This window comes from Hemitrygon akajei, chromosome 15 (genome assembly GCF_048418815.1).
Source record: "Hemitrygon akajei chromosome 15, sHemAka1.3, whole genome shotgun sequence".
NCBI classification, from domain to species: Eukaryota; Metazoa; Chordata; class Chondrichthyes; order Myliobatiformes; family Dasyatidae; genus Hemitrygon; species Hemitrygon akajei.
The window spans coordinates 12,439,981-12,462,421 of record NC_133138.1 but is presented as its reverse complement, the minus strand read 5'-3'; the positions used below and the strand labels follow the sequence as shown (position 1 = coordinate 12,462,421).

At 39.2% G+C, this 22,441-nt stretch overlaps 1 protein-coding gene across 2 annotated transcripts in view; it reads left to right on the top strand.

Annotated features, from left to right (window-relative positions):
* Positions 1 to 2,583: 2,583 nt before the first annotated feature.
* Positions 2,584 to 22,441, top strand: part of LOC140739171 (organic cation/carnitine transporter 2-like) — a 73,428-nt gene continuing 53,570 nt past the window's right edge. Inside the window, exons 1-4 of one of the 2 annotated variants that reach the window (XM_073067205.1) lie at positions 2,584 to 3,020; positions 7,332 to 7,435; positions 12,760 to 12,914; positions 18,593 to 18,764. In XM_073067205.1, coding sequence (XP_072923306.1) covers positions 2,634 to 3,020; positions 7,332 to 7,435; positions 12,760 to 12,914; positions 18,593 to 18,764 — 818 coding nt within the window. In that variant the 5' untranslated portion in view covers positions 2,584 to 2,633. The remainder of the gene's footprint in view (positions 3,021 to 7,331; positions 7,436 to 12,759; positions 12,915 to 18,592; positions 18,765 to 22,441) is intronic. The other variant, XM_073067204.1, reaches the window with a different exon arrangement.

The window sequence follows — 22,441 nt, the reverse complement described above, 5'->3', positions numbered from 1 at the left end:
TTGCACATGATTTTATCCTCTTTAAGCAATGCCAATAAAACTATCAAAAAAGACTTGCTTTGTTGCAATCCTAAACTGATTTCAGAGCAGATACAATTTCTTTGCCATGTCCGCTTTGGAATTTGCCTCTTTGGTATTTGTATCACACTTAGTACTGTGGCATGCAAAAGTTTGGGCACCCCGGTCAAAATTTCTGTTACTGTGAATAGCTAAGCAAGTAAAAGATGACCTGATTTCCAAAAGGCATGAAGTTAAAGATGACACATTTCTTTAATATTTTAAGCAAGATTACTTTTTTTATTTCCATCTTTTACAGTTTCAAAATAACAAAACAGGAAAAGGGCCCGAAGCAAAAGTTTGGGCACCCTGCATGGTCAGTACTTAGTAACACCCCCTTTGGCAAGTATCACAGCTTGTAAACATTTTCTGTAGCCGGTTAAGAGTCTTTCAATTTTTGTTTGGGGGATTTTCGCCCATTCTTCCTTGCAGAAGGCTTCTAGTTCTGTGAAATTCTTGGACTGTCTTGCATGCACTGACTGCTCTTTTGAGGTATATCCACAGATTTTCGATGATGTTTAGGTTGGGGGACTGTGAGGGCCATGGTATAACCTTCAGCTTGTGTCTGTTGAGGTAGTCCATTGTGGATTTTGAGGTGTGTTTAGAAGCCATCCTCTTTTCATCTTCAGCTTTTTTACAGACAGTGTGATGTTTGCTTCCTGAATTTGCTGGTATTTAATTGAATTCATTCTTCCCTTTACCAGTGAAATGTTCCCCGTGCCACAGGCTGCAACACAAGCCCAAAGCATGATCAATCCACCCCCATGCTTAACAGTTGGAGAGATGTTATTTTCATGAAATTCTGCACCCCTTTTTCTCCAAACATACCTTTGCTCATTGTGGCCTAAAAGTTCTATTTTAACTTCATCAGTCCACAGGACTTGTTTCCAAACTGCATCAGGCTTGTTTAGATGTTCCTTTGCAAACTTCTGATGCTGAATTCTGTGGTGAGGATGCAGGGAAGGTTTTCTTCTGATGACTCTTCCATGAAGGTCATACTTGTGCAGGTGTTGCTGCACTGTAGAACAGTGCACCACCACTCCAGAGTATGCTAAATCTTCCACAAGGTCTTTTGCAGTTAAATGGGGCTTTTGATTTGCCTTTCTAGCAATCCTACAAACAGTTCTCTCAGAAAGTTTTCCTGGTCTTCCAGACCTCAACTTGACCTCTACTGTTCCTGTTAACTGGCAGTTCTTAATTACATTACAAACTGAAGAAACGGCTACCTGAAAATGCTTTGCTATCTTCTTATAGCCTTCTCCTGCTTTGTGGGCATCATTTATTTTAATTTGCAGAGTGCTAGGCACCTGCTTAGAGGAGCCCAAGGCTGCTGATTGTTGGGACAATGTTTGAGGAGTCAGGGTATTTATAAAGCTTTGAAATTTTCATCACCTGGCCTTTCCTAATGATGACTGTGAACAAGCCATAGCCCTAACAAGCTAATTAAGGTCTGAGACCTTGGTAAAAGTTATCTGAGAGCTCAAATCTCTGGGGTGCCCAAACTTTTGCATAGTGCAACTTTCCTTTTTTTCCACTTTAAAATTGTACAAAACAAAAATAATACACTAAACTTGTTTAAAATGTTGAAAAGAATGTTTCATCTTTAACTTTATGCCTTTTGGAGATCAGTTCATCTTCTACTCACAGTAACAGAAATTTTGACCAGGGGTGCCCAAACTTTTGCATGCCACTGTATGGAACCTCACTTCAAGCTTGTTCTCTTAGATCATGTAGCCTGATATTCCTCAGAACATTCCGACAGCTTAGTTCACAGAGCAGACTAGAGAAGCACAGTTGCCTGACCTGCTGAGTCCCTCCAGCATTTTGTGTGAGTTGCTATAAATACTGTCCATTCGACATGCAGCTTACATCTCAGACATGTATAAATATTACTTTTCAGTGAGTAAGTCATTGAGTACACTTCCCACTAAAGCACTCAACATCATCAAAGTCCCCACCCACCTCTTCTCTCTTCTTCCCCCTCCCATCCTGCGGAAGATACAAACGCTTATTACCAGGTTCAAGAGCAGCTTCTGTTCCACTGTTATAAAACTGTTCAACAGTTCGCTGGTAAAGCAAGATAAACTCTTGATCTCACAGTCTATCTCGCTGTGTCCTCGCATCTTACTGTCTACCTGCTCTGCTCTTTCTCTGTAACTGTAACGCTTTTATTTTGCACTCTGCTATTTTCCACTAACGCACTCTTGTGATTAAGTGATCTGAATGGATAAGTGTGCTAGACAAGTTTTTTCACCCTACTTCGGTACATGTGACAATTGCACCCATTTACAAATTTATTTTTCAAGTAGCCTGTATTAAACCGCTTGGGATTCTTTTTGTATTATCTGTTGCTATACGAGTGGCGAGTGGGTGTCCCGCCAAAACTGGAAAACACTTCGGTTTAAGCAAACAGATTGCTGACTGAAGGGCGATCCGTTACGGTAAGCGTCTCACATTCTAATTATAGTAGAGGCGATCGATATTACTCATACTTGCAATCCACGCCCGCCCTCCGTTGGTCAAATCCTGCATGTTTCCGGAAGAAAGTCACAGTCGTTTCTGCCACTGCAACTGACATGCGGAGCTATGAAGAAATTGTCGCGTTTCTGGGAGAATGGGGACCGTACCAGAAGCTTATGTTTTTCATCTTGAGCTTTAGCATCTTTAGCAACGGTTTTTGCGGACTCTCCTTTGTTTTCACTGGCGCTGTCCCAGAACACCGCTGCTTAATTCCTGGGAATCTCAACCTCAGCGAAGCATGGAGGAACAGGACAATTCCTCTGGTACAAGGTGCCGAACTACAGCGCAGCAAGTGCACTCGGTACCGGCTGGACGTGATACTGAACCTTTCGCAGACATTCCCCGACCCAGATTTCCTCAACATGTCTGAGATCGAACAGGAACCGTGTCTGGATGGATGGGAGTACAGTAAGGAGCAGTACATCTCCACTATCGTCAGCGAGGTTTGTGACTGGGGAGATACACTGCTCACACTCACCCACAAATAGCCTGGGAGTATTCTTTTGAAATTAGCTGTGGTGCAATGATTTTTTAAAGAGCGAAAGGACGAAGTGCGTTTGAATCCATTCATGAGCCTACAACTGTAATTTTATCTCCAATACGAGCTCGAGTCAGGGATATTTTTAATGTTTAACCTTGGTTGAGGATTTTAAAGTATTAAACTTCAACCCTGTCGTTAACTCCCTTTATCAGAATTCAAAACGTCCCGTTCTTCTGGAGGTCTAATTTCATTCAATTTACCGCCCGCTTCTGTTAGTTTAACATTTTCGAAAACTCCATAACCTCCGATTTTAGAAAGGAAGTGATAAAAGAGAGTTTCTCGGTTTTAAGAGTAGGGAGTGAACGTAAAAGCTGCCAGGGGAAGGAAAGAAAAGTGTTTAAAGTTCCCGAACAAACTTCTGACTGTAGAATTGTTTGCTACAATGTGCTGTAGAACAAGATGGGTTGTATCATCTTTCAGTTCATTCACGTATTCCTCTAAACCATCCTTTCCTAACCTTTTTGTCCCGGAGGAACTCGTGAGATAATTTTCAGGTCTCAGGGAATCCCTGCATTAAAAAAATCTACAGTGCACAGTACCTTAGCGTGATCAGTAAGTCCTGGATATACTGTAATAATCCAAAAATAATTGTCAATCTTCTTTTGAGTAGAGAATGGATTTTTAGCCAACCTTGGGAAAAAAAGGTATTTAAGCTTAGCTTATCTTTCTTGAAATTAATTTTTCTTTCCCTTTCATAAATTTTTAAAACTCATAAGGCAAACATAATAAATGTCTGTTAAATAACTAGCTTAAGCCAAAATGGGTTTTAATTTTTTTTTAAAGGTAGGCTTGATAGATTTAATTTGAATAGATTGGAAAATGATTTTATGCTACTTACAATGTGAAAATTTATTGACAATGTTGAAATGTTAAGTTACTAAAAACCATAAGCCAAAGCAATATGAATAAAAACATAGCCTAAGACACAATTTTATACAAAGTTTTGAAAAACATTTTCTTACTAATTTCAGGCTCAAACATAGCATGTGAAACTTGTGCTTGTTTTTGCTGTATAAGGACTCAGTTCAGGGTTGAACTTGAGATAAGCACACATGGATTTCACCTTCAACTGAAAGGAGACAATTTCTATCCTTACTCTTGATGCTTGTTAAATAAGAAGATCTTGCTTACACATGCAAAAAGTTGGGTGAGTTAATTCGGGAGGGTGAGGCTAACATCACAGCCCAAGTTCGGTAGGTCCATTCAATGCTCGGAAAATGCACTTCACGCTCCTCATCAGCCTACTGTCCTCCCCTTTGTACAATACAGCACTCACCAATTATCAATGGCGTCCCACATCTCACATTAAAAACTTAGAATGGACACAACCAAATAAGCGCAGTCCTACTGCCATACTGGGCTGAGAGACATCTAATGAGATTGCTAATGGGGACACACACACAAAATGCTGGAGGAACTTAGCAGGCCAAGGAGCAACTGAGGAAAAGAGTACTGTCAACATTTCAGGCTGAAACCAGTCCTGCGAAAGGGTTTCAGCCCGAAACATTGACAATACTCTTTACTATAGATGCTGCCTGGCCTGCTGAATTCCTCCAGCATTTGTGTGTGTTGCTTGGATTTCCAGCATCTGCAGATTTTCTTTTGTTTGTGATTGGATTGCTAATGGGGCTGTTCAGTCACTGCCCACCACTGTGAGCGCTAGCATCGTGCTTTGCATGAAGTTCACAAAACAATGATTTTTTTTAAATCACAGTCTCTCACAGAACCCCTTAGTGACCTCTCATGGGACTCTATCTTTCCCCAGAACCCTGGCTAAGAAACCCTGAGCTGAAGTATGCCTTGTTAATCAAGTGAAGTCAAGTTTATTGTCATTTAACTATATACACATATACCGCCAAATGAGACGTTTCTCCTAATCAAGGTGTAAAGCATACATAATGCATATATAATAAACAATAACTTAGGAAAGTAAGGATAACATCTACAGATGAATTAAATATCAATAAACAAGTTGTTGGCACCTGTATGTCTCAAGAGACAATCTTTATTTAATGTTTCTTGGGGTTGTGGTCTTGCAGCTATTTGCACTTTCTAGAGTGGCTGTCCAGCCCCACTTCAGAGTGACAGGCTACCCTGAGGGCCTCTTCCTTTTCAGCGCAGCTAGCGCCTCAACCAGTCCAACCAAGAATGTGTTCCAAAATACTACCAGTATGTCTCCTGTCTCACCTGGGGACCAGACACCTTTGACACCTTTGACTAAGGTGCCTACCCAGATAACCTCCAAGCTGTGCTCTTTCTTTATGCATACAAACTGAAGCTGAAACAGGACCCAGTACAGAAAGTCATTTGATACTGGTCTGAAGAAACAGATGATCTTCCACACAACTCTTTTGAGTCAGTGGGCTGGTCCATACTTAAAGACTCAACAAGCAGCCTAGATATGTATACCACAAACATGGGAAAATCTGCAGATGCTGAAAGTCCAGAACAACACGTACAAAATACAGGAGGAACGCAACAGGCCAGGCTACATCTACGGATGTAAACAGCCGATATTTCAGGCCAAAACCTTTTATCATGATTGATGAAGGGTCTCGGTTCCTCTTTTGCATAGATGCTGCCTGACCTGCTGAGTTTCTACAGCAGTTTGTGTGTGTTGCTCTAGATGTGTATATCACCATTGCCAGGGTTTTTAGCTTATAAACAGTACAGTACATTGACTGATTGCATGTACATAAGGTGACACTGACAGGAAATGATGAAGTGACGAAGTGACTCTTGGCAAGAAGAACTCTTCTAGATTGCAGCAGGGCATATGAAAACACAGTAAGACATGACTGTATCACTGTAGGTATGAGGTGAGGATGTAAGCATAAAGTGGTAGTACATGGGGGGGGCAAAGTGTGTTGAAGGGTTATGGAGAGGAATAGCTGATGTCGATGTATTAGTGGTGGGTTACTATATGGAGGTGTTGTTCAGCCTGAGGGATTGGGGATGTAAGTGTTTTTGAGTCTAGTGGTCGTGGTGTGGATGCTGTATAACCTCTTCCCTGATGGTAGTGGGACAAACAGCCCATAAGCAGGGTGGGAAGGATCCTTCATGGTATTGTTGGCCTTTTTCTGGCATCTTTCTGTATATGTGTCCTTGATGGCAGATAGGCTTGTGTACATTGTAGAGCCATCATGTCTGCTAGAGTGCAGTTTCTGCACCACACAGTAATGCAGCATTTTTGGATGTGCTATTAAGAATATTGAATGGTTTCAAAGTAAGATGAGATGGGCTCTTGACCTCACAATCCACCTTGTTTTGATCTTTCACCTTATTGTCTACCTGCACTGCACTTTCTCTGTAACTGTAACACTTTATTCTGCAGTGTTATTATTTCACCTTATACTATCTCTATACACTGTTGTAATTAATTGATCTGTATGAACAGTATTACGCAAGATAAGCTTTTCATTATACTTTGGTACATGTGATAATAATCAACCAAATTTCCAAATTACCAGCCTTGAATATATGCAACTAAACATTCTCAACATGGTAAGAAAGTGATTTCCAAAGAATCACCATCTCGGAAGAAATTGTTTCCGTATATCTATCCTCATTGACAATTGCCTTAAATTTAGACTATCTCCTAAGTTCTAGACTTCTCCAGCCAGGGGAAACAACCTCTCATAATCCTAGTATCTTGGATACTTAAATCCTAATGCAATATGAACAATGAGATAAACACATTTAATTATTCTGGTTACATATATTATTGAACTAAAATTATTCATGACACTATAAAAAGAAAAACAATGCAATTTTACAGCTATTCCACATTCTTCAGAGGTGCCAAAGAAAACAGTTGGATTTACAAGTTTATCAATTCATCCAAAACATATCATGATATGGCATTTTTAACTTGTCATGGGACATTGCTCACATTATAACAATAAAGTTCTAAAACAACTGTAACTTTATAATCTCTGAGACCACTTTACAGGCAGAGATAGTTGTGGCAATGGGAGTTCTTTCTCATTCTGGAAGAAAAAATATAGTTCACATTACTGTATATGCTTTAGATTATTAAATGAGATTTGGAGCTCTAAACTAATGGTTTGAACATTTGTTTGTTGCTTTTGAGACTCATTTGAGAAGATGACTGAGACTTGCACCCGTTTTGAATGTCTGTAGTGCATGGATTTTGATCCAATATAATGTATTACATATTTGGACCCCTCATTTTTTTCTTGTTTCTTTTTAGTGGGACTTGGTATGTAAAGATCATTGGAAAGCCCCGTTTTCTATGTCAATGTTCTTTTTAGGCGTGCTGGTTGGTTCCCTTGTATCTGGCCAATTGTCAGACAGGTGAGTTACCTCCTTTATTTAGCTTTGCCCCAAAGTAGTCTTTCTTGTCATTCTTGTTTGCTATTTGTAAGAGCTACTATGTTTTTGAATTAAAAGTCCAATGTTCAAAGTTCAAAGTAAAATGTATTATCGAAGTACACATACAGGTATGTCATTATATCCAACCCCGAGATTCATTGTCATGCAGATACACTCATTAAATGCTTAGAATAATAACTATAACAGAAGCAATGAAAGATCACACCAACTTGGGCTTTCAACCATTGTGCAAAAATACAACAAACTGTGCAAATACAAAATCAATTAATTATTCAGCAATAAGTATCAAGAACATGAGAGAAGAGTCTTTGAAAGCCAGTCCATAGGTTGTGGGAACATTTCAATGTGGGGCAAGTGAAGTTGTATGAAGCTATCCCTTTTGTTCAAGAGTCTGATGATTCAGCAGTAGTGAGTGCAAATCAAATTTGCTTAATTGAGTGTAGGCCTCTTTGTGATGATGTGCAACCATGAAATTTATTACATTATTTGATTTTAAAATATAGTTTTACATTGAAAGTAACTATTGATCATTGATCCAATGGGAGGTTGGTCAAGAAGTTTCAGTTGCTCGCCATTCAGGATGGAGTAGTAAATTAGATTAGACATTAGCTTTGAGGGAGAAGTCAATGAGTGATAGTAGAGGGTTGTCTCTCTTACTGGAGGCCTGTGACTAGTGGTGTGCCTTTCATCTATATCAGTGATCTGGGTAGTAAAGTTGTTAAGTGGATCAATAAATTTGCAGATGACCCCCAAGACTGGGGGTGTAGTGGACAGCGAGGAAGACAACAATGTTGATAGATCTGTTATCAAAGATCTGTCTGTCAACATCCTTGTAAATTTTTTCTGTATTCTTTCAACCTTGTTTACACTTTTCCTTCTGAAAGGGAACCAAAGCTGCACACAATACTCCAAATTAGGCCTCACCAAAGTCTTTTACACTTCAACTAACATCCAATCATCTGTCTTCAACCTATAAAAGATTGAATAGGTTAGGACTGCAATCCTTAGAACGTAGAACACTGAAAGGAGATTTGATGGAAGTATACAAAATTATGAATGGTATAGATAGGGTAAGTGCAAGCAGGTGTTCTCCACTGTGGCTGGTTGCGACTACAACCAGAGGTTATGGGTTAAGGGTGAAAAGTGAAAAGTTTAAGGGGAATATGAGGAGAAACATCTTCACTCAGAGGGTCATGAGAGTGTAGAATGAGCTGCCAGCACAAATGATGTACATGAGCTTGATTTCAACATTTAAGAGAAGTTTGGATAGGTACATGGATGGTAGAGGTATGGAGGTCTATGGCCCCAGTAGTGCAGATGGATGGGAGTAGGCAGTTTAAATACATGGACCAATGCATGGACCAGATGGGCTGAAGGGTCTTTTTCTGTGCTGTACTTATCTATGACTCTATGAAATGTTGATGACAGTGCACCCTAAGCAATCATATTGTTACTCAAGGTCAAAGGAAAATGGCTGTGTTATCTCCTTCAGTTAATCATTATGTGAAAATGTTGTGTCAGAAAGCACTTGCAGCTGTAGTTTAAACATAAGATATTGGATTATATTTTAGGCCCAGAATGGGACTATGTGTGATCATTAACAGACTTTCCCATTCCTGAGATTATGCAAATAGAAAATCATTCATAATGACTGAATGATGCCTCATTAAGAAATCCTGCTGTATTATCCTGTGGCTATGATAAATAGCCTTTGCAAGCCAGAAGTATAATATTTGTTCGCTATAACTTCAGCCATTTTAAAGGTTTTCACTGTGAGCTTTGTTATCTGACACAGATGTGCTACCTTTGAGCTGAGGACAGTTACTCTTTTCTGATATTCATCCACTGCAGTATTAAAAGTAGATGGATGTGTATCATCTCACCAAGCATAGCTCCACCTCTTCTACACTGATGATCTTTGTGGTCAGAGTTTTAGGAAGACTTGATCCCAACTCCTTGGTTTCTCTTCTTGCTATCTTGTTTTATTTTTTTTCTTTCACAGGATATGGATAATGCTAGCATTGCTATCAATTAATTGTCAATTCCTGATTGTCCTAAAATGAAATAGCAGTTAACCTTTGGATATACATTGTAGTGGGTTCTATTGTGGTCAAGATCTGAAACCTTAAGAGTCAACCATCTCAGTGAGTTTGGAGTCAAATAAAGACCCAACTGAGTAAGGATGGCAGATTTCCTTTTCCTTGGTACATTTGTGAATGTACAGAGGAGGAGGAGGATGCTCAGTAAACCCATATTATCAGTGAATCCAGTAGTAATGGCTTCATTGAGCACCTTGCTGCAAAAGGGAAGATCTCCCAGTGGTCGCCCAGTTCAATTTGACCCCATTCTTACACCTGTGCTCTACTGCTACAATGAAACCAAGGAGCAAAACTTCATATTCCATCTGGGTAGCCTCCAGTCTGATGGCATGAACATCAATTACTCTAACTTCCAATAAGTGCTACCCCCCCCCCCTCTGTTTTAGTGTTCCCTCTCTCATGCCTTCTCTTTTCACCTACCCATCTCCCTCCTCTGGTGCTCCTCCTCTTTCCCATTCTTCCATGGTCCACTGCCTTCTTATTCAGCCTTTTACCTCTTCCATTATCACCTCCCAACCTCTTACTGAAACTCTTTTCCCACCCACCCAACTTCCCCCTCTCCTACAACCTGCCAGTTTGTACCCATTCCCCTCCTCCACCTTTTTTATTCAGGATTCTGCCTTCTTCCATCAGTCTTGATGAAGAGCCAACTGTTTATTCCCCTCCATAGATGCTGCACGACTCATTGAGTTCCTTCTGCATTGTGTATGTTTTGTGTAAGGTTGTCTCTGCAGGCAAAGGCATAATTTTATTCTATGTATTTTACATGACTGTTGCTGCAAAGAATTTCAAAGAGGAAAGGTCAAATTACCTGAGCCCGTTCTAACCCTTCCAATAGCACAGCCTGAAACAGGGATGTAATCAACTGGTAGATTGCTGGAGCTTCCAGTTCTACAAACAGCTGAAGGTGGAGAAGTATTCAGGATTGGGTGAGGCAGTAATGAATGCCTAAGCTCAGTGTTAATGTTCTGTAATACTGCAACACTAAATGTAGGAACTGCAAACTGTCTATGAATATATTACCAGCAAGTAAAATCAAAGAAAGCCCAAAGATTTTTCACTTTATAAATACTACACATGGGAAAGATGAGGGGAGGTCCTGAGGAGAGATTTTAGGGAGCTAGGGTAGGTCTGCTACAGGACACAGAAATACAGGACCACCAGGGTAGTAATATCTGGATTGCTGACTGTGCCACACAATAGAATGGGGTAATTTGGCAGATGAATGTGTGGCTGAGGATCTGCTGCAGGGGGCAGGGTTTCAGGTTTATGGATCATTGGGATCTCTTCTGGGGAAAGTAGGGCCTGTACAAAAGGGACAGGTTACACCTGAACCAGAAGGGGACCAATATCATTGTGGGCAGCTTAGCTAGAGCTGCTTGGGAGGGTTTAAACTAATTTGGTAGATGGATGGGGACTGGACTGATAGGGCAGAGAATGAGGTAGTTGATTTACAAACAGAGGATGTGTGTGAGACTGCTAGCAAGGAGAAGCTAGTGAAAGGGCAAAATTGCAGTCAACAGGATGAGTTGCAATGTAAAAGGCAGACAAAATTGAAAAGTGTGAATACAAGACTGAAGGTGTTATATTGGAGTGCACACAGTATATGGAATAAGGTAGATGAACTTGAAACATAGGTACAGATCAGTATGTATGATGTTGTAGGCATCTTTAAGCATAACTGTTGATAGTTTAAAGGAAATGTGTGTCTGGTGATGTTGACAGGTAATAAGAACTGCAGCCCTAGAGATAATTGGAGCAGAACCCATCATCATGTACTAAAAGATACCAGACCTATCATAGATCATTGGGCTACAAGTGAAGTCACAAACAAGAGTCCTGTCCTGATAAAGGGTTTTGGCCTGAAACGTTGACTGCTTTTTTGCATAGGTGCAGCCTGGCCTGCTGAGTTCCTGTCTGTGTTAAAATTGAAGTCAACTTGGTCTTTCATATATTAAGAACATGATAGGTTGAAATATCCTCTTCAATACTTTATTATTATGTGATAGGTATATTCACCAAAAGCCATCTTTGAGGCATTCAGCAAGGTTGTACCAACAATTAAGTTGGAATCTAGAGATTCACTGTACATAAATAAGATACAATTTAATTTCTAGTATATCTTTGCTGAATTCCTGGTTTCGTATGATGATTGTGTAATGCCCTGGTTAAGATTTTTACTCCTATGCTCTAGGTGCTTCATTTTAGCAGTTTTGTATAAGCAGATTAGAACATTTTGGTTTTTGGCTAAAAGATAAGGGGCTATAATGTTCAACTTGGGAATGCTGTGTCACCCAATCAGGATGGTGAAATTGAGAGAAGGTTCTAGATGGAGCTGTGTGTGGAGTGAGATTTGTGATGGACAGTGTGGTTTGCATTTTTTTTTGACGGGAGCTGCTGAGAGGACTGGAGCGAAGATGGCTGAGGATGCCGTAGGAAGGAGTATCCCTGTTACATGAAGTGCTTTGTGCAGATGAATGGCTTCAAGGGCCAGTACTCCCAATGAGAGCACCCATTTGTTCGAGATGGATTTCACATTCCGTGTGTGTAGCGTGTGAGTAATAAGACAACTTCAGAATGAGCCCCAACTTCATGTGCACGTTTGGACAAGTTTAACTTGCTGAATTCCTGGTTTTGTGTGATGACTGTGTAATGCCCTGGTAAAGGTTTTTACTGCCCTTTATTTTACTCCTTTTCTTTTTCCTGTTAACCGCTCAATAAAGTTGAAATTTGTAAATACACCTTCTTTATAAATTTTATGCAGTGTACAATTTGTTATTTCTTGCTGACCGACAGTTGTGAATGAACAGTATTTACGCAATATTCATTCAAATTGAGGTTTCTTTAATCAAAACATCATGACATTCCTGTTTAGTTGAAAGCCAAGTCATACTAACCCCAGATGCCTATTGTTTATGGAAGGTGGCCTTCTCACCGCAGAGTCCCGTGGCTGTTAGCAGGGCTGGCAAACGAGTCAGGTTTACATAAGAGCCTGGTGAGGGGGCTGCATCTGAATTATAGATTCCTAGATCCCCATGCAGCTTTTTCATTTGTTGACGTGCATAAATCTTTGTTTAGATCATTTCCATGAAGTAACTTACAGAATAAATCCATATCATGTGTATTAATCAGCGGCAGAGAGTCTGTGTATGCATGTCTAAATCTTCATTTGTTCTTGCTTTGTAGGTTTGGAAGAAAGCTAATTCTATTTGGAACGATGGCTGTGCAGTGTACATTCAGCATTGTTCAAGTGTTCGCTCCAAGCTGGAAAATATTCTGCCTTCTTAATTTCCTCATTGGTCTCGGACAAATATCAAACTATGTGGCCGCCTTTGTTCTTGGTATGTATCTTTACTGGCCTTTCAATATCGTATATTAATATGTAACTGTCAGTAAAGCATTAAAAGTCTGCTCAGTGGACTAGAGGCTAGTAGAACACCCATACATTTTTGAAATCTTATTCTTTTTCTAATTCCTTTGCTGTCGAAAGAATATCTCAAAATTCTGGAAACATTTTGAGTAGCTTGAGTGCTTCAGTTGATCAGCTAATCAGATAATTTCTGAAATGCAGGAATATACAGTAAAATATACACAAAAATTCCTGAATCTTTCATTTGTGTATCTGAAATCTTTGGCCCTACATACAGACAACAGCCCCACATGAGCATCTGAAGAGTAGCTAACATTGAGATTGCAGATCAAAAGTAGGAATTGTCTCGAATAACTTTTAAAAAATATTTTTGCTTAGCACAGTTATGAAGAGTGGAATAGCCTCTTATCTTTTAATTCTATAATTCTATGAGATGCATTTGTTCGGCTGGAAAGAATGGTTAGGAAGGGGAAAAACACAATTCCTGTGATCTTTATTGAATCTGCTAACATCAGGAGGAAGGGAAACAGCCCTGATGAGATTTGGGAGCTAACTTCAAAAGGAGTTCAAGTGCAGTGGTTTCCAAATGCATCTGCTAATGGAAAAGGGCAATGAGATCCAGGAGGAAGGAGCAGTTTTATTTAATTTGACACTAGACTCAATACTAGGAAAGGAGAAAATGTTATTCCTGGAAGAGGTTGTTTCTCAACCATGTCAGATAAGATGGTATAAAGAATTTTATTTACCAATAAATGGGAGAGAGATCAGTGAGAAACCATAATGCACGCAAGGAAGTAAGAATTTGGTTCATCAATAAGAAAATATTAGGGATATGGGCCAAATATTGGCAAATAGAACTACTGTAGAATGGCATCCAGTCCACATGGACAAGTTGAGCTGAAATGCTTAATCCCATGTTGTATTGCTCTGTGACTCCACAACTCTAAAAAGACAGAGTTCAGGTCATAAAAGATATTGAGGGATGGGCAATAAATGATGAACTTGCCAGTAATGTTTAGAAATTTCTAAGTAAACTGGAGATAGAGATACGGTAGGTGAAGGATATTTTTGTTTACTTACAACAGGGAAGAAAAATGGAATTAAAGCAACTTACTGGCCTACTTAAAAATTGGTTGGGTGAAAGAAGAGAGACTTTAGTGATGATGGAAAAACATTCAACCCAGCCAGAGGTCATGGTGCATAATGGCAACAATGACATAGGTAGAAAGGGGAATGAGATCCTGCACAGTGAGTAAAGGGATTTAGGAAAGAGGCTGAAGAGACCTCCAAGGTAATGATCCCTGTGTTACTCCTAGTATTACATGCTAGTCAAGGCAGGAATTGGATGATAGTACAGGTGTAGGAGAGCAAGGTTTCAGGTTCTTGGATCATTGGAACCTCTTCTGGGGCAGGGGTAACCTGTATCAGAAGAGGCCAAGGGGAGAGCTGATAGAGGTTTATAAGAATATGAGAAGCTGAGACAGAGTAGAGAGACAGTATCTCTTTCCCAGGGTTCAAACATTCAATACCAGAGGGCATGCATTTCAAGTGAGATGTGGCCATTTCTAAGGAGTTGTGAGGGGCACGCGTTTTACAGAGAGTTATGGGTGCCTGGGGTGGTGGTAGAAGCAGAACATTAGAGACTTTTAAGAGATGTTTAGTAGGCACGTGAGCGTGAGGAAAATGTAAGGGTATATGCATCGTTTAAGCAGGAGAGATTAGTTTGTTTAGCCATTTGATTACTAAATGAATTGGTTTGACACAACATTGTGGGCTGAAGGACTTTTTCTTGTGCTGTGCTGGTCTATGTTCTATGTACTATGTTCATGAAGTCACAACAGAAACTTAAATGGCACTTAATCATTCACAGTTTTATTAAATTTATAGGTATTATATTAACAAAACATTGAAATCAACTAGCTAATTATCTTAGGTTGCCAGTGACACAAAAATTGCAGGCCGAATAAGTCGTCATCATAGGTTGCATCTGGAATTTACAGTTGACGGACGATTTCCCTCCACACCGCTCTGACATATTGGGAAATCATGTTCGTGGCTGGTTACAGCAGTGGTTTGCCTTTGCCTTCTGCTGGGTGAGTTTAAAGAGATTACCACCTCTTGCAGTGGATGACCAGGATGTCTAAGTGCCTTGTCGTCCTCTTAGCGCTCCACCAACGCCAGCTGGCCCGCCTTCTTGACCGTTGGACCATTAACCGGTCTCCTCTACTCATGGCCAGACTTCACACGCTGGGATAGGCAGACCCCTACCTCACCGAGGGCTACGCTCACCTGGTTTAGCCTGTCTGCTGAGACGGTTTACCGGGGTGTGGCCGCTGCGCGTGCTACAGCTACTTGGAGCCACAGGTGAGAGCTGAGCGCCAGATGGGGACCAAAGCTGGACGAGCTGTCCTGAAAAGGGCACAGCAGGCCCCCCACCAGAAGTGCTACCCCTCCTTACACACCCCATACACCCGCCCAATAAGTAATGTAGACAAAAGCATTAAATTACAAAGAACCATGGATAATCAGAATGTGGGCTGAAAGTGGAAGATGCACTTTACTGAGGCCATTCTTTCAAATATGTATAGACCTGAACAATTATAACTGATGATAATCAAAGAATAGAATTCCAATATATTTTGGGATCTATGTACACAGATCATTAAATGTAGCACTTATATACTGAAATATTTTTTTTGTCTGCTATATTAAATAAACGGGAAGTTTTTCTCCACAAAGCACTGAATCGAGCGCACCTGGAGTATCATGTAATGTTGTTGAACTCTAATTCCAGTAAATATGCAAGTAGTAAGATCTCACTAGGAATTTATCAGAGTTCTAGTGATTTATTTATGAGACGAGATTGCCTAAACTAAATTTGTACACCCTGGGAATTATCAAGATAATTTGACTGAGATTTTTATGATTTTATGAGGCAGTTTGAAACTCCTAGTACTAGGAGAATCCAAAACCAAACAGAAAAAAATCTAAAATCAGAGTTGGTCCTTTAGGAGGAAATAAAGCCCCTTTTCTCGCAAAATGTATTGGAAGTGTGAAACCTTATCTCCTCCTATGTAGCAGATGAAAGATTAATAATTTTAAATCAGGTGACTCATTTAAAATTCATTACTGTATTATTACAGTGTACAATATGGATGGATAAAGTTAACTACAAACTAGACCATGGTCCCATTAAATAATAGGTTGGAGGGACTGCTTCTCTAATGTGTCTGTGCTCCCATGTGTTTTAATTCTCTATGGGACTGATATTTGTTTTCATTGTACATGAGCTAAATTCTGTGTGTGAAAATTAAACACAACCCACTGCATTTTAACAATCAGAAGCTATACATTCCACACTCCCACAATGAAATTAACCAGTGTTTATCCCACTGACCAACACATTCCTGGTATTCTTTTACAAAAGAAAAAAGAACTTGAGGACATAGTTATTGTGTCAAATATTTTCAAATTTGTATTTTTCACTTGTGAGATAATCATTCTTCATGTATAACTGGTCAAAGTATTTAACAATTTCTATTTCACATGGTAGATAATTTTGAACTTATTCTCTCTTACACATCGTTAATTAATCAGAATCACTTTACTGCCAGTATGTGAAACACACCAGAATTGATTGTGCTTCAGCACCAAGCACAAGTCAAGTCAAATCAAGTCAATTTATAAAGCACACTTAAAAACAACCCATGTTGATAAGCTCAGCACAAGTCCTCTTCATGCACATATTATCCTTAATATAGTTTGATGTAGATTTTTTTTCAAGTATGACTTCTACTCCAGTGCTCCAGTATTTCACAACAGAAATGCATTCATCAGTAAATAAGCTGTTAGGTAAATTCTGGACTTGATCCATTAGTATCAGCCTCCCATTCCAACTTGCACAGGTCACTGCCTGGGGTGATTAATTTGAATCTCCAAGAGTGCTTCAACATTATTACCAGCTCAGTCGCCAGGATGATAGCCACATTTGCATTGATGGAATAAGAGTGGCTGAAAAAGAAAATTGGTTTTTTTCACTTCTCTTGACTTTATTTCTTACAGCCTTCACATACATGGGAAGTAAAAATCTTTACATTATAACTCCATCTAAATGTGCAATGTGCAATCATAGTAATTTATAATAAATAGAACAGTCGATGTAATATAGAGTACACTCAAATCAGTGTGAGTTCATCAGTCTGATGGCCTGGTGGAAGAAGCTGTCGCAGAGCCTGTTGGTCCTGCCTTTTGTGTTGCGGTACTGCTTCCCAGTTGGTAGCAGCTGGAATAGATTGTGGTTGGGACGGCTTGGATCTCCAGTGATCCTACGGGCCCTTTTTACACACCTGTCCTTGTAAATATCCTGAATCATGAGAAGTTCACAACTACAGATCAGCTGGGCTGTCTACACCACTCTCTTCAGAGTCCTGCAATTAAGGGAGGTACAGTAGATCTCACTGGAAGCAATGAATACTTGTTAAAATTTTATGAAATTTTAAATGTCCTTAGCAACACCTGTGTTAGTTTTCTACATTTTGGATGTTGGGTACTTGAAAAGATATAATTTCCCATGGGAGACCAAGAATTTCTCCAGTTATATTTCTTTGTTTTGGGAGGACATATAACCCTCTCCCCAACCCTCATCCAATAACTTCATTGTTCTCTATAAATGGATTTGAATCATACAGACACACAGCTTCCATTCTCTTCCCCTGTAGCCCAAGAAACTCAGAACTAATTGCAAAAATAGGATGGTTGGCTTCTCCTGATCTGATTTATGGTAGTCAGTCAGATGTTACAATTGACCTTTGCACTTCCATCCACATGCTGAGGAAATAATATTTCATAACCATAAGTTTGCTCACATCATGCTCACGTGCTCTATTTTACGAGAGGTGATTGATAAGTTCATGGCCCAGGGTAGAAGGAGTCAGTTTTAGAAAACCTAGCACATTTATTTTGCAACATTGTCCCCTCCTACATTTACACACTTAGTCCAGTGGTCGTGGAGCATACAGATCCTGGACCTCCAGAAAGTGTCCACAGCATGGGTGATTGATAAGTTTGTGGCCTAAGGTAGAAGGAGTGAGTTATACAGCTCTTGTTACATGCACATGCAGCTCAACTCCTTGAGTGATTACGCAAAAAGTTTGACATTAATAACTCATCGGGGTGATTGATAAGTTTGTGGCCTAATGTAGAAGATGAGTTATTAATTTCAAACTTTCTGCATAATCACTCAAAGAGTTGAACTGCATGTGCATGTAACAAGAGCTGTAGAACTCATCTTCTACCTAAGGCCACGAACTTATCAATCACCCATGCTGTGGACACTTTCTGGAGGTCCAAGATCTGTATGCTCCACGACCGCTGGACTAAGTGTATAAATGTAGGAGGGGACTATGTTGAAAAATAAATGTGCTAGGTTTTCTAAAATTGACTCCTTCTACCTTAGGCCATGAACTTATCAATCATCCCTCATCAGTATAACTGGATAATCAAGTCAACAAAATGATGGTTAAGAAGATATATACTAATGACAGAAAATGCTCAAAGTGCAATATTGGCAAAGAACAAAATGTCATTGTGTTGACCCTTCAGCAACTTAAATCATGAATTCTGTTGTAATTACTACATTTTTTCTTCCAGGATCAGAAATTCTTGGAAAATCCATTCGGCTTATGTACAGCACGTTGGGAGTGTGCATTTCTTATGCTCTTGGCTACATGTTGCTGCCCTTCATTGCATATTTTCTAAGAAACTGGCGGATGCTGCTTTTGGCTCTTTCTCTTATTAGCCTGACATACATTCCTTTGTGGAGGTATGTAGAAACTTCTTGGTGTCTTCTGCCAGAAATTACAAAAAACTTAAAAAAGGATGAATGTCCTCCTTAGGTGGGTGAGCTTAGGGATTGTGTTAATACTGGCAATGTATTAAAAAAGTCTAGTAATCTCTTGCTTGTTTGTAACATACGTATCAAATATTTCTTGGCATCAAATGATTGCTAGCCTGTTGCATCACTTGCACAAGACCAAGCCAGTTAAAATAGGTTGGGTCTAATTAAACCTGAATTTTATTTTAATTTTATAATAAATTACATTTTTGTTTGGTGTTCAGTTAAGAAATACACTATAACTTTGCCTTTCAAAAATAGGGAATTAATTTATATTTCTACTTAATAGAATCTACAAACAAAACTATGCTAATGATCTTTAGTGCTCCGCTGTCACATCAATCCATATTAATACCAGCCAAAAGCCAATGACTGAGGAAGAAGGTGAAAACCAACTATCAGGGCAATTGATTGAACTGTAAAAAATTGAGTAAATTTGAAATGACTGGGCCAGATGGAACCAGCATAGACTGGACAGGCATCACTCTGTTTGTTATTGCTCTCTGGCGGAGGGGGGGGGGGGGGGTCTAAACTTGAGTGGTAGGATGACAGGAACTAGAGCCGGGAAAGAGAGAAGGGAGAAACATGAAGAAATCATCAAAAAGAAAAGGAAGCATAAATGGAAGAGAAAATAAAAAAGACGAGAGGGAATTAGGTCCATGACACAAATAAAAGAATCTAGGAGAGGTTAAAATGTTCAAAAGATCAAGTCGAAGGACATTGTACCTGAATTAAAGATCCAGCTCAGAAATGGGAGAGATTACTACCTAGGAATAAAGAACTGGCAAAACATTTAAATGGTACGTTGATTCTGACCTCACAAAGAAACCACGTAAGAGTTTACTTATCTATCTAATTTTACTTCAGGTCCAAAAATTGCAACTCATTCTGCCAATATTATCCACCAACCCTTTTAACAACAAAATGCAAAGTAAACTTTGGACAGAAAATAATCGGGAATAATCACTGGATTCAGAGGAATTATGATCTCCTGATACACAACCACAAGAAAAGTCAAGCTAAACACCATTCTGTTCTGTTTCCCTTTGGAACAGGGGTTCCCAACCTTTTGGCCTAAAATGGGACTGTGCCAGAATAGGCCCTTCTGGCCCAGCAAGTCTCACTGCCCAATAACCCACCTATTTAATCAAAGGACAATTTACAATGACCTACTAACCTACTAACCAGGTCATCTTTGGAAAGTGGGAGGAAACCGGAGCACCTGGAGGAAACTCATGTGTCCATGGGGACCACGTAGAAACCCCTTGCAGATGGTGTGGGAATTGAACTCCAAACTCCTATGCCCGAGCTGTAATAGTGTCATGCTAACCACCAACTTTCCATCTCTGTGCTGGTTCCATCTGGACTAGTATCATTTATCCTAAGAATATGAATCCCTCCCTCCTACATTCATTTCTCTAAACACATATTCATCCCATATCCTGTATCTTCCTTTTTCAACTTTTCCTGTAAAGTGGTACTGTAAATAATCTTGAGATGACTAACTTTAGGACTAACTTTTCATATACAGGTTGTGGGGTCTTAATCAGTATACACCAATGTCAATGTTAATGTCAATATCATTATATCAATCAATGTCATTGGAATAGTAATATGCCACACCTATCACAGATAATTCATACTTCACAGCTTTACAGTTCCTTTTATTTAGATTCAGAACTCTTAGTTTCAGATTGAACTACTTCAGTTTCATCTTAATGATCTATTCTGTCATGTTATGATCACCCTTTTAGTTGTTTAGTCTGAGAAGTCATGTTCTCAACTTTGAGAGTTTGATAAGGAGAAATATTTTCACTTACAGAAAGGAAACTTGTGGAATTGACTAACATGGAGGATTGTGGAGGCAAAGTTGCTGAATACTTATAAAAAAGGAAATAAGTTTCTAGATGCAAAAGTCTTTGGGTCTGTGGGGAGAGCATTTCAATATGCACTGAGGTGGATTAATTACAATGAGCATAAATATATATTAGTTGTAAATTTAGCTCAGCAATATGTTCCGCACTGGAAATTTATGAAGTTGCAATCACTGGGTTCATCTAACACTATTTCTAGAAATTAGATGGGCAATAAATTAGACACGGGAACTTAGTAGCAGAGGTACACAAAAAGTCATACCACTGACAAAAATAGATCAGGGATTGCTTTAAACAGCTGAGATCATTTGCTCTGGTTTACCATTTGCATTTGGTAATTACAAATGACTGTTCAGTTCAAATATTATTTTCTAAATTAATATGTTTTGCCAAATCTACAGATACAGCTTCATTTGCAAAGTAACTCAGAGATATTGAAACTTCCTATGCTCTTATAGAAGTATTATTGAACCAAAATTCTATGTTAAAACTACAAAACGGAAAGAATCTTCAATTTCATTTTATGCTACCGATTGTATCCCCTGAAATTACAAACAATATGAACTTTTAAAATCAAATTAGTTTTCTGTTAATAGTACATATCTTCAAATAGTGTGTTTATTGAAAACATGGGATGAGAAGTAACTAAAATGGAAGATGAGTCAACGATTCACTGCAGTGCTGTTGTCATTTGACACCTCAGTTTATATTGACGGTAATTGTTAAAGTCCTTGGCAAGGTTGAGAAAAAGAAGTTCTAACTCTGAATACCAAATGACAAAGTTTCAACTTAGATGACAGAATTTATGATTTCATTTATTCCTTATATCTCAGTAAAGAGATGGCAAATTCTGGTCAGTAAACATACAATCTGATATTTTAGACACAAGAGTTGTTGACTGTCAATTTCTTTTAATGCAGCTATCTATATCGTAGAGCAGAGATTCCTGCTATCCTAGTACTCTGATACTGATGCCAGTAAATCTCATGATAGGAAACTTAAATTTATTATTTCTGTACTGTTGGAGATGGGAATTGACAAAGTCGCTTGGAAACTAAGAGGAAAATTTCTAATGCAGCATGATTCTGGCACTTGGTAGTAAATTGGTAGTGAAAGAATAGATGCACCGAGGTACCTTTGGTTCTATATAAAGCCAAGCAGTATTAGAGCTGTGGTTAAATGAGCAAGTGTACTGAAAGGTGTGACAGTGGCTGAGCAATAGTTGCTACTTAAAGAAATAATACCTAAGAGAAACACAAACAAAATTAAGCTTGCTCCTTGCCTATCTAGAGAAATTGAAAACAATATTCAATAAGAGGAAGAGGATTATAAAGTTGCCATAAGTAGCAGCAGCTGTGAAGACTGGAATAAATTAAGACAGTAAGAGCTTTAATAGCTGTTTAAAAGTGAAAAGCATAATGAAGAAAAATAACTGTTAAGGCCAAGAGACCATAAAACAGAGGAGCAGAATTAGGCCGCTTGGCCCATTGAGGCTGCTCCGCCATTTAGGCATGGCTGATACATTTTCCCCTCCTCAGACCAGCTACTCCGGCCTTCACCCCGTAACCTTTGATGCCATGTCCAATCAAGAGCCTACCTTAAATACACCCAACAAACAGGCCTCCAAAGCTGCCTGTGGTAACAAATTCCACAAATACATCACCCCCTAGCTAAAAAAATTTCTCTGCATCTCAATTTTAAATGGGCATCCCTCTATCCTGAGGATGTGCC